This window comes from Penaeus japonicus, unplaced genomic scaffold, assembly GCF_977035675.1.
Source record: "Penaeus japonicus unplaced genomic scaffold, GWHDUDI00000001_assembly GWHDUDI00000028, whole genome shotgun sequence".
Classification (NCBI taxonomy): domain Eukaryota; kingdom Metazoa; phylum Arthropoda; class Malacostraca; order Decapoda; family Penaeidae; genus Penaeus; species Penaeus japonicus.
This window is the reverse complement of record NW_028234430.1, coordinates 10,713,599-10,726,098: the sequence shown is the minus strand read 5'-3', so window position 1 is coordinate 10,726,098 and position 12,500 is coordinate 10,713,599. Positions and strand designations below refer to the sequence as shown.

The 12,500-nt window shown below is 34.6% G+C and overlaps 1 protein-coding gene across 9 annotated transcripts in view; it reads right to left on the bottom strand.

Moving 5' to 3' along the window:
• The window catches only part of LOC122267947 (uncharacterized), a 19,502-nt gene that overhangs the window by 1,205 nt on the left and 5,797 nt on the right, over positions 1-12,500 (bottom strand). For 6 of the 9 annotated variants that reach the window (XM_043038163.2, XM_043038167.2, XM_043038164.2 and 3 more), the window contains 7 exons: positions 6,554-6,729; positions 6,083-6,331; positions 3,912-4,099; positions 3,124-3,303; positions 2,408-2,642; positions 1,558-1,676; positions 929-1,064 (listed from right to left, as the gene is read on the bottom strand). In XM_043038163.2, the coding sequence (XP_042894097.1) occupies positions 929-1,064; positions 1,558-1,676; positions 2,408-2,642; positions 3,124-3,303; positions 3,912-4,099; positions 6,083-6,331; positions 6,554-6,729 (1,283 nt within the window). Of the gene's footprint in view, positions 1-928; positions 1,065-1,557; positions 1,677-2,407; positions 2,643-3,123; positions 3,304-3,911; positions 4,100-6,082; positions 6,332-6,553; positions 6,730-10,100; positions 10,270-12,500 lie in introns of all 9 variants that reach the window. The other 3 variants (XM_043038161.2, XM_043038162.2, XM_043038160.2) reach the window with 1 other exon arrangement.

Genomic DNA, 12,500 nt, shown 5'->3' with positions numbered 1-12,500 from the left:
CGCATAGGCCTAACGCCTTGGGATTCTCAAGTGCACTAGCCGCAAGCCTTGGGTGTCTGCTCGCTCACCCCGAGCGCCAGCCCTGACCAAATATCTCGTCGCTGGCGTCTGACGCAAAAACCACGAAACGTGTCAGCACGTCATCCAGCGTGAATGGGCTAATAAAAATAATCCTTTTACACTTCTCAAATGGATCTTAAGATCTGCAGCCTGGGGTGGCCATCTTTGTGTATTTTCCATAATTTTTTAGACTTATTGTATGATATGAATCTATATATGGTATTAATAGCACTGTGATTAGCATTTCGTATGATGTGCTAGTTACACAAATCAAGGAATAATTGTAATTTCAATAAAATAAAAAATACAGTAGGAGAGTGATCCCATCATATGAAACATGCCTATTCCAAAAGGATTAACCCATTAATGAAGGGGAAGTTTTGGCTCTGCCTAGACATTACAGTGGGGTATTTTGAAATGCTCAGGCCTATCACCGATGGCTATTCAGCTACTGAGACGGCAGCTAGCCACTACACACCCAATCACCTGCCAAGCTATGACGTAATATCATGTCCTCCATCATTAAGGAGTTAATAATAAAAAAACAACAGCATAATCTGGATCTAAATTAACATGTAACATATACAACTTCTCCAAGTATATTACAAGCCAGTTTCAAAATGGCAGATCAATGGTAAAGACCTAATAAACAAATACCAAACAAAAAGACTTCAGAAAATTAATAATAAAGATAAAGAGCCAATAAACTAATAAGGATAAAGACATGGACAAAGACCTATTCAATGGAAAACAGAGAAAAAGACCCCATCGATGAACAACAACTACACAGACCCAATACATGAATAATCAAGACATCAATATGACCTGACAATTGACAAAACAAAAACCAACACCCTGTGTATCTCACCTGGAATATCTCATAAGAGCTGTAATCTGTTCTGAGGGATGTGCAGTCACCTCTGGAAATGAGCCTTGCCACGGTGGGCATTCTGCCCCGCGATGCTGCCTCTGTGGTGCCTAGGGCCGGCCAGGCACCCACAAAGCTGGTGGGTACAGCATGACATTAATAGAGGAGGAGGAGGAGGAGGAAAAGAAGTAGTAGTAGTAAGAGAAGAAGGGGGAGTAGGAGGGATGGGAAGGGGGGGATGGTAGTAGTTAAAGTAGAAGAAAAAGAAGAAAAAGAAGAAAAATAAATAAAAAGAGGTGGAGAAAAAACAAAGACAGTAAAATGAGCAAGTAAAACAATAATTAGGAGATGAAAACAAATTATCAATATTACAAAGATCACAAAAGGCAATAGATAAGGGAAGACAATGATGGCAAAAATGATATGAAATTAACGGAAAGAGAATAAAACAACGCTCCAATTTCCAAAAGGCTAAGGTTTTAGTTTATATGGTCCAACATGCCTAAACTGACAAACATTTTCCTGTAATGACATCCTTTTGCACTATATCACATACCTTGCTTATTTTGAAGAAAATAAAGTAAATAGATAAATATATAAATACATACATCTTAGAGAGAGATGCTCACCTTTTACAAAACTGTGTGAATGTATCATGGTATGCATTAAACGTGTAGTAAATAAGATTGTAGAAGTCATCACCAGGGTAGTCGCTCAGGAACATCACCTCCAAGTCAGCTTTGCCTGTCTGAATGGAAGAAATTCATAATCGTGGGTATTTTGCATGAAAAGCTTATTGTGCATGGACATGGACATTTTACATGTATGATTTATATGAATATAGTGCATTCACTGTTAGAAATATATTCATGAAAATAATGCATTTCCAAAATTTGTGAAAATATTATGCAAAAAATTCATAAAATATATATTTTTTTTTCAATCAAAATATAGTGAGATGCTATGAGATCTGAGATCAATGGAAAGGCTGCTCCTGCATTGTATCCAACATCCTGTATTTCCAAATAAAATATATAATTTCTCTGGCCTTCTCAGTAACCTTTTACAAAGTACTTTGCCCAAATCTTAATTCAGAAATTATCAACAAAGTCCTCATAGGGAAGTTTACACTGCCCTTCAAATCCTAATGAAAAATTAAAAACTAGAATTACCAAGCTTCTGTATCACTAATAAAAGATCAAATAATTGCCACAAAGTAACCCAAAGATTACATTCATCCCATCTAACTAATAAAACAGAATCTATTAAGAGCATAAAACCACAAAACATCATCATTCCACTCAAAAACTAACACACAGACAAGAACACATACACTTAAACACAAACACCTACATGCACATAATCATGGATATCAAAACTAACATACACACAGACTCAAATACACACACCCAAACTCAAAGAATAACCTGTACACAGTCACAAACACAAATACCAATGCATACACAGAGCGGAACTAACCATGGTAGGTATAGCCACCGCATCTCCATACTCCACCACTAGCCCTAGAGCAGCATGGACCTCTAGCACGGCATTGAAGTAGTTCTCGCCCTTCTCCTGGTAATACCTCTGTGCAGCCGAGCGCATGAGTTCAAAGTACCCGTAGTAGTGGTCGGGAGCCATCATCATGTGAATGTGTGGGTGGATCTGTGAAGCTCCTGCATGATATAAGGTGTCCCAGGCTATGTTGGGGTAACTGGGAAGGATCAAACCAAAGATCGAGGCATTTATTTGGGCCATTCTCCATACGTACATACATGTGTCTACAATATCAAATGGCTAAATTCTATCTGTCAATAAATACTGTAGGGTATAATAAAGATGACATGCTCACACTAACTATTACTCCTGTAGTAAACCAACAATATTATCCTTACAATAGATGGGGAAACTATTTCAACCAATCTAAAAACTTCAGTGACTCCTATGAGTTTAAATTCAATGCCCTTATCTAATTTATAACAACAATAAAAACATTGTCGGCTAGCAACAAACTGGATCATATAAGCTTTATATTTCTCATAAAAGTCATTGGCAGACATAATCAACAAACTCTTCTATGTCCTACAGAAAATATAAGTCTGTAAGGACCACAACCAAATTTAAAATAAGGATAATTTCAATGAAAGTGGTCAATCTACAGTAAAAACCAAGAGCTCAAGCAAATCAAAGCTTACATGTAGGCTGGGTCCTTGCGGCTCACATCGTAAATCCAGTTCATGGCAGCCTTGAAGAAGTGGTTCATGAGCTCCCTGGTGAAGTTGAGTGGATGATGGAGGTGCTTGGTCACCACCATGCTGTGCCACGCTTCCACTTTGAAAGTGTTTGTCACTCGTGCCGTGTCGCTCTTATCATCTCTGGGGGAGAGTGTGGAGAATCCCTGAAGAATTTTCTCATTTACAGTATTAGATATGAAGGATATTGACTGTATTATGGGGTTGGCCGGTATAAAGAAAGAAGAAAAGGACAATGATGATGATTAAAATGACAACTATTTTATGGAGTTGAATGGTGTCTTCAAAAAGAAAACAAGGAAGAAGATGAAGATAAACATATATAGAGAGAGACAGAAACTGGAGAATAAATGAAAAAAAAAGAAAGACATGATATTTAAAGACTGTCAAGACTATAATGGAGACAGAATGGCAAAAATCCGAAAAATAGAGAGTTTCATGATACTGTTTATTTTCCAAATTAAACTTTACATTAGAATTACAATTTTCATTTTCAAAACTGATGAATTGGATTCCTAACTACTATGAACAGGCACTACAAAAAAACACCTTAATCATAGTCTACCTGATGAATCCTGTAACACATCCTACATCCTACTCTCATCTTTATCTCTACTATTACTTTACCTCAACAAAGACACAAATATCAATCCACTTGAAATAACAAAAAATGAATACAATATAGGCTGCAAACTCTGAAATATCCACAAAGAACATTTAATCCCACCAACCTTCCAAATTCATCAACAGCTGTCATCTCAGTGTATTTGCAGAAGTCGCAGTTTTTACTAGTTTCTTCTGAGAGCTTTTCTACCCATTCATAGAGATTCATCTGCTGGACTGGCATTGGCCGCTTTGCTCGGACAGGGTTGTATACAGTGTGTTCTGATGTTAGTGGGTGGAACACGTGGATCAGGTGCTGAAATGTTGAATAGATTAAGTACTTTCATCTTGGTATTTCATTTTTATATCCTCAGTACAGAAAGCTTTGGTGATGCAAGTAATGCTACTCATAAATACTTCCCAAAACAGAGAGAGGTATACTTAATCATTACTCATTATATCTTTCAAATGAAACTTTCTCTCTATCAAAAATATTCTATAAGCATGTTTCTTAAACTAGAGCCTTAAGATACCTTTATTGACTACTCTAAGAGACAAATTTTTATCACATATTATCAAACAGTTGACCCATTGCCAAGGGGATAGATTGCTTACCCTGGTTCCAGGATGCATTTTATTTCAGAGTGAGGCACCTTCACACAAAATACCTTGACTTTCCTACTCCCTTTTAGTCACTCACTGTAGAGCTAAAGCCATTTTTGTGATTTGTTTTTTGTGTGTTTTCCTGTATTTTGAGACTTATATCTGTCATATCACAGGCTCTATCAATTCTGCAGTTGACTAAAATTGTTGTTCAGGGGCTATATCAGCTCTTTTTTTATACTCAGTGTGATAGAAGTTTTACTGTCTTAGGGGAGGCCAAAAAACAACTAATTTTTTTTTGTATTTGTGTTGTCATGAACTAATACAAAACATATAACCATCTACAATGAAGATAACATGAAGAGGTAGGGAAGAGGAAGGAAACTTGTGCTTATGACTGTGAGTGCCATAGTAAAAGGTTTCTCTTCTGGCACAGGGGCACATAGTAAACACTGGGCATGATTTGAGTCACCTACCTCCTCTCATTCTGCCAGCACATCATTCATCTGCTGTACTTTATAGCAAGAGGTCAGAAACTTGCTATGTGCCATCACTCTATAGAGATAGTGCTTACTAGAGACCATAATGGGTGCCATTCAAGGCTCTTTTTCCTGCTGGTGCTAGAAGAAAGTGGTGCCATCTAGGTTTTGGATGTTAGGTGAAACCTATTTTGCTTAACCCATTGTGGATGGGTGTCATGACATACATGACACAGGAGCTTTGGCCTGACGACGGGTGTCATGACGTACATGACGTTTGGGGATTTTGGATCATTGAGCTATTTTATTGTGCTATGACTAAGGAGTGAGTGATAATGGCAATTGCAGTCATAATTACTATAATTAACGTAATATTGAGCAAACCTAACTTCCAAAAATCTAGATGCCACCACTTTCCTCTAGCGCAAGTAAGAGAGAGAGCCTTGAATGGCACCTATCTATGGTCTCTAGCAAGCACTATCTTTAGAGAGTGATGGCACACAGCAAGTTGACCTCTTGCTCTAAATTACCGCAGATGAAGGATATGCAGGCAGAATGAAACAAGGAAGTTAACTCAAACCATACCCAGTGTCTAAAATGTGCTCCTGTGCCAATATGGATGCCTTTTACTGTGGCACTAACAGTCATAAGCACAGGTTTCCTTCCTCTTCCCTACCTCTTCATGTTATCTTCATTGTAGGTGGTTATGTTACATATTCGTTCATGACAGCACAAAAATACGAAAAAATAAAGTTGCTTTTTGCCCTCCCATAAGACAGCAATACTTCTATCATACTTAGTATAAAGAAAATTATGAACTGATATGGATCATAAACTACAATTTTAATTAACTGTAGCCTTGATAGAGCCTGTCATATGGCATTTATGTCTCTAAACACACACAAAAAAAAGGGAGGGGGTCTCTAGTTTTATAATGAGTAACTGAAAGAGAGTGGGAAGATTCAAATTATGATGCTTCAAGCTGCTTTACTCTGAAATAAAACCCATCCTGGAGACTGGGCATGCGAATCTATCCCCCATCCGCAATGGGTTAATATTATGGCAACTATAATAATCATAACAGTAATTGTCATCGTCACTCACTCATTACTCATAGCCCTCGTTAACAGGTTAACAAGACAAAAACAACAGCACATTTCACTGTTTGGATTATAAAGTAATTTTGAATAACAAATACACCGCACTCAGAAACCTACCTGATGATGAATATCCTCCATCAGTGCCTTATTGCCCTGAAACCAGGAATTCACTTGTTTGGCAAATGGTCCAGGTATGTCCAACTTCTTGGAATAGCGGTCATGCACTTCGTAAAGATCGGTGAACTTTTGGTACACTTCAATGCACTCGGGGTTCTCCGACTCCGACCACAAGGATAGGATGTGTCCAAATACATTTTCCACGTCTTCTGAGTGCGTTCCACTGAAGCATTCCACAACAAACCATTCCTGTTTTAAAGCAATAAACACTTTACACATCAGATAATTCTAAAGTCAATTTTGTAGTTAATTCTTTGTCAATATCTTTTTGCATTCATCTTTCTTTGATAAGGCATGAGATAAGAGCTTGATGAATATAAGAAATTTCTAGTGATGCTTTCTTAGTTATAAAGCTATCTTGGAAAAAGAATCCTTCTGTACAATGAGTTACAAGTAAATGTAATACCATACCCTTGTATGTTTCTGCTTGACAGAGAATGGGGGCCACACATCGTATTTGTTGAGAGTGGATGATTTCTTGGCCTGGTTTATAGTAGTTATCTTTATGACCTGTCCTCTGTCAAAGAGGATTATAACAGCAACTATGACTGCTGTTAAAACAGCCACTCTTATCCAATTCCTCATAGCTGTGGATGCACAAATGTATTTTTTAATAATTTCACACAAAAAAAACAAAATATAAATATGATTCAAAATTTACAATGAAATATTTACATACGATATCTCACAAAAAAATCCTGTATAACTATCACAATCTACATAACATTCACAGAGACAATGATGACAAACAAACATTGTAATGAAAAAAAAAACATGGAAAAGAGTAACTATTATGTAGGAGAAAAAGTACTGAAAAGTACAGTAAAGTACATTCATGGGCTGTATATCACAAAAAAAGGTATCACAATCAGTCACCATTCAGATAGTGTAAAATGAGTATAGAGGATCCCATGCAGGTATTAGTCAATATGTTTTTAATTAAAAAACAGAGGATAAGCCATGTTTCCATATCAGAATATCAAAGTATATTAAAGTATTTAAAGGATCAATAGCAACTGAGACCATTAAATTATTTAAGACAGAAAAGCATAGATAAAAAGTTAAGGAAGAATTTGTAACTCTTGCATTTTAAGAGGCCCAAGAATCTTAAAATGATACATTATTTAAAGGACAGAAATTCTGAACTCTGTACCTTCAAAAAAATGTTATACACAAGTGTGGAAAAGGTATGAATGACAATCAATATGCCACAATTTCAAAAGAATTATGTCCTTTTGATGAAGATGTAATACAGCAAAACCAATTACAATTCTATATTTCTAATAAAGACCTTATCTTAAAATATTGATTGTGTATACTCTAGAATTAACTTTTCTCATTCATGTCTTTCCTGTTAATTATCACACAAGTGGTCTTTAACTACCTTTTGCGCAATCTGTTCACTTTTCATACAGAGCGTTTTATTATTCTTGAATCACGAACAATGACTGATACACATATATGTGCACAAGCCGTAATATCTGTCAACACGGAGATACTATTATGAATAAAATCAATAAATTAAATATATAATTTCCAACTATTGAGACTGTCCTTTTTCTCTTAGTCGATACACTTATGTTACTATATCATTTACATCTTCATCTTTAATTACTTATTATAGATATGTATATGAAAACAAATCAAGAAAAGTGCATCTCAGATTCTTCAGAGTCGACCCATCATGCATCTAGCTTGAGGAGGTAGTAGCCCAGACATCCTAAGGAACTACATGAAGCCTCCAATGGGTAGTGATCCAGGATTAACTGGTTTTAGTCCTGCAACTTGGTATGTACTTATAAAATACACTTTGCTACTTTACCACTAACATATCCAGATTTTGGTCTGTGTGTTGAATACATGAGTCAGCAGACAAATAATATTAAGTGCTCTTAGCTGTCTAACACAGGTCTTCAGATCCTAGGGATGATTGAAAAAATATATTGAAGTACAATTTTCACTGAACATGTAATCTGCTGAAGATATTTTGCCCCATTTTAAAAAGTTTTCTGCTGCTTGAAACTTTATAAAGGCTTCTTATACAAGCTTTCGTGTCTTTGCACAGAAAAAAATAACTATTCATAATATAATGGCGTTCAGGTGATGCTAATCAGCAATTTCATGTATTTCTCTTCAAAATTTAATCTAACATTGCATATAAGCTATATCCATATACATCATTAGCCATCTTTCACTAGAAATCTACATCACATCATCATAACCTCTGTGTATGTCTGTTTCATACTCATAATTTGTAATTTATAGTCCATGCTTTATCATTCCTATAATAAAAAGCCTATCACATAACTTTGTGAAGTATCCATATACAGTTTATCTGCAATCTACATAGTCTGCTCCCTGGGTTCTAAGAATACACACTGTAACAGGTCTGCTAAATGCACATACAAAAGCAAACTCCCAAAGGAATAACATAACCCATATGAGTAATGCACTAAATAAATAGAAATGATATTTCTCGAGGCATCAAAAAATTCAATTCTCGAACAAAGATCAATTTTGTCTCTTTGGATCTCATGCTTACAAGTCTATTCAGATAATTACCAGTTCATTGATCTACCAAAAATTTCTTTTGCATATGATTTTTCTATTTCTATTAGCGGAATTCAACTCCTCATTTTTTTTGCTACTTCCAAAATAACTTAACTACAGTTCCAGGTTTAAGCCTACATAACCATAAAGTAAATATACAAGGAAAATCATGCTATAAATCAGTCTGTTGTCTCGTTTTCAATAGCTAATGAAATTTTTGTCTTCGTCTGCAGTTGATCATGCAGGGGAGAAGGAATAGCATGAAAAATGGAATAGAAACATAGTTGCAATCTAGAGAAAAATGCAAATCAAAGCAAATTTCCTAATTCCCCTGTTTTCAATCTTACACTACATAATCACCTTCCCTATCTGCCTTCAGATAAAGCATCATATTTAATCAAAATGTGTCCAATTTACCAACAGCAATTTACTAAAGTGATGTAATCTACTATGTATTAACAAATAGAAATGTATATATCTTTTTTCTATATTAACTCTCATAACTAATTAAGAATTACACATATGATTTTTTTAAATGACACTACAGCTACACCTGCTAACCTACACCTGCTAACTTGGTCATTATTATCAAATAACTAATTTTATTTTCCCTCTTTTTTTCATCTTTTTTTAACACCTGTTAACATAGTCATAATTCTTTACGAAACATTAAATAGGTTAGAAAGAAAATGAAAATGAAAAAAAAAAAACATTGTCGTTCTTCTTGAATTAGTCCATTAAAAAAGAAAAGAAAAAAAGGATGAGATAAATGGCTTTGTTTTAAAGATCATTTAACCTGCAGTCTTATTTGATCAATAATAAAAATATTGAATGATAAATAAAATTATCAATGAAATCTAAAATTTTCAATACAAGTTAACAAATCGTTTCTGCGATTGAAAATTTCAAAGATTAAATATCACATACAAATCAAGATTATTACATTCAATTTAAAAGCCACAATCCCTTCACAAACAGATAAGTCTTCTTTCCCTTGATCGTACTAAAGATGATCAACCTTAGGAAAACTATTCATCAAATAATCATAGAAGCAATTGCAATTCAACATTAAAATCACATTGTCCTGTCAGTGCTTGTTTAAACATGACCAATCAACTCTTACAGGATGGTCAAGCATGCACATGTGAAACTCATATCTCCCAAGGGAAGAACTATAACCATTCCTTAACTGAACACATGTATTTCTCAATCATCTTCATCTGAAATCCTCAATTTACTATACTTTTTTTCAGATCAACTCTTAAATAGGCTAAAATCAAGTTGCAAAGAAAAGGGCAAATGTATTGTCTATATGATACTACAATGCATCTCAAAATTACCATTGCATGTCAGAAGCACTAAAAAATATTTCTGTACAGTTACCAAGCGTTAATCTAATTCGGCTTACCTTTGCGACAGTGTGCAACGGTCTGTATATTATCCCTCCAAGTGAAAATCCTGCATAAACTTCCTGAGAAATGAATTCTTGCTACACCTATTGGTACTGCAAGTTTACTACTCCACATTACTGGTGGCACGTCATTACACCTGGCTTTACTCTAGTTCATTATCCATACCTATAAGTAAATTTATAAGTAAGTTTGCATACTAAATACATATTTCAGAAGCAAATATCATCTTGTTTTTCTCAAGTCTTGGAACAGTTTGAATGTGACAAGCATCTCTATCCTTTTGATGCTTGGTGTGCATGCATACATCACTGTCCACTATGGCTTTTGTTTTTAACTTTTTCTTTTTCTTTTTTCTTTTTTAATCACAGGTTTTTTACTCAAGTGAAGAGTCACCAAGGAACACTTAGTAGGCCTACTTGACCTCAAATGTTTACTCCCGTGTCTTGAACTTTCAATAAAAAGATCATATTTCTATTACCATCATTATTGTTACTCAAATTATAATAATGATAATAATAATAACAATAAAAACTTCTTCAGAAAATTCAAGGAATGAGGTGAACATGTGAGGTCTGGTAGGACCACTAATTGCTTTCTTGGTGACTAGGCAGTACTAGTGGAACCACAATAAATATCACAGGTCCCCATCATCAATAGATTAAAGCCCAATGATATAACAGTGGTCATGCACAGTAAGACACTGCCATGCTCAAAATCATAGAGGTAAATGCAACTTCTGACACCCCATTTAATTTACACAGTGGAAATAAACACATGAAAGAAAACCAAACACTAATTCCAATTTCTTTGTGCCTTTTAAAAGACGTTCTGTGAAACAACCTAAACAATAGTTATCCCTTTCCCCTGCTCTAACTCACCAACTCTCACTATTTTCAAACCCATCCTTTTGCTGCCTTGAGATTGTTCACCTCCTACCTACAGAGGTTCCAGCTACAGTGAGAGCAACATGAGCATTTAAACATGATATCTATCACCCCATGAATAAATCAACAAGTTAATGAAAGATAATGAGTATGTAAGAAAATTAGTTAGAATGTGAATGGCAATTCATCAAAATACCTCAAACATAGTATTATCCTTAATTTTCATAAGTAAGTCTTTAAATGCACATAAATAAAAAATAATCATGTGCACATTTCAGAAAATGTATTCAAATATGTTGAAATTTCTAGCTGGCCTTATTCCTTGTAAAATATACATAAATGTATGTATAATTAAGGTCTCTTTACAGTAGCTAATACTTTAGGTAAGCCTGGTTAGTTTTGTTCATGGGGTGCCTCTTTACATGATGTTTGAGAAAATTATTATTTCATACAATAAAAGAAATGGAATAACTGCATATGAAAACTCCTGTTTTCAAATGAACATTTTCAGTTATCATATACACTTATACATATCTAGTATTTGGTAAAGAATAGCAATACCATTATGCATTTTCACAATTCTTTCACTTTGAATCTAATCCTTTCATTCACTTGCTTTCTTATAGTTTTCACAAATAACTTTTTTTAGTTGCATGACTAACACATCCACAATTTCAAGTCTTGTCTTCCTATAACTGTTTCAGCAAATGCATCTCCCCATTATTATTTCTTTATTAATAACATTATAGGAAGTCACCATTTTTCAGTAATTCTCCGATTGCCCTTTTTATGGTGGGTTTGTTGTCAGGAAATAGAAGGGTGAAGTTTGGAAATTCAATAATCTGAATCTGACAAAATATAAACTTGTTATTCCAACCCTTATTTCATAATTAATCTTTTCTTTTATCCTTTTTTCCCCGACATTCTTTCCCGGAATTTCCTCTCTCCTTAATACATTCAGAAGAAACATTCTATCCACTATCACTATTGTAAAATGCTAAGTTGCCCTCAATATTTTCAAAAGGCAATGAAAAAAGGACATCATGCCAGTAACTTCATACCTTATATCTATTTAAGAAAAAAATAGTAAGCCTTAACTCTAATACTTTTATCAATGTTTTCAAAGTTTATTAGACAAAATTCAGTCATATTTAATGATAGCCCAATCTCAGCAATATCTTTAAATATAAATGTTAAAAAATGTAATTCCATGGTGACAAAGAAATGGAAAACCCACTGTGTATTGTACTGGTTTCTTAACCCCTCGCTGAGTTGACGCAACCAGGCAACACTGACAAAAGGGCATATTTTCACTGTATCTAAAATCTAAGATACTGTATATTGCCTTGTAAATATAGTTGGCAATGTTTAAAAAAAAATGAAAATGTTTGCTTATCATTCATTAACATTGTATGGAGTTGGATAAGAGGGGATGAAGTGGTGACTGGTAGATGCGCACTTAACCTATTGGTTGCGGTATTAAATAAATATTTGTGCAGTAGGATGGCTGAT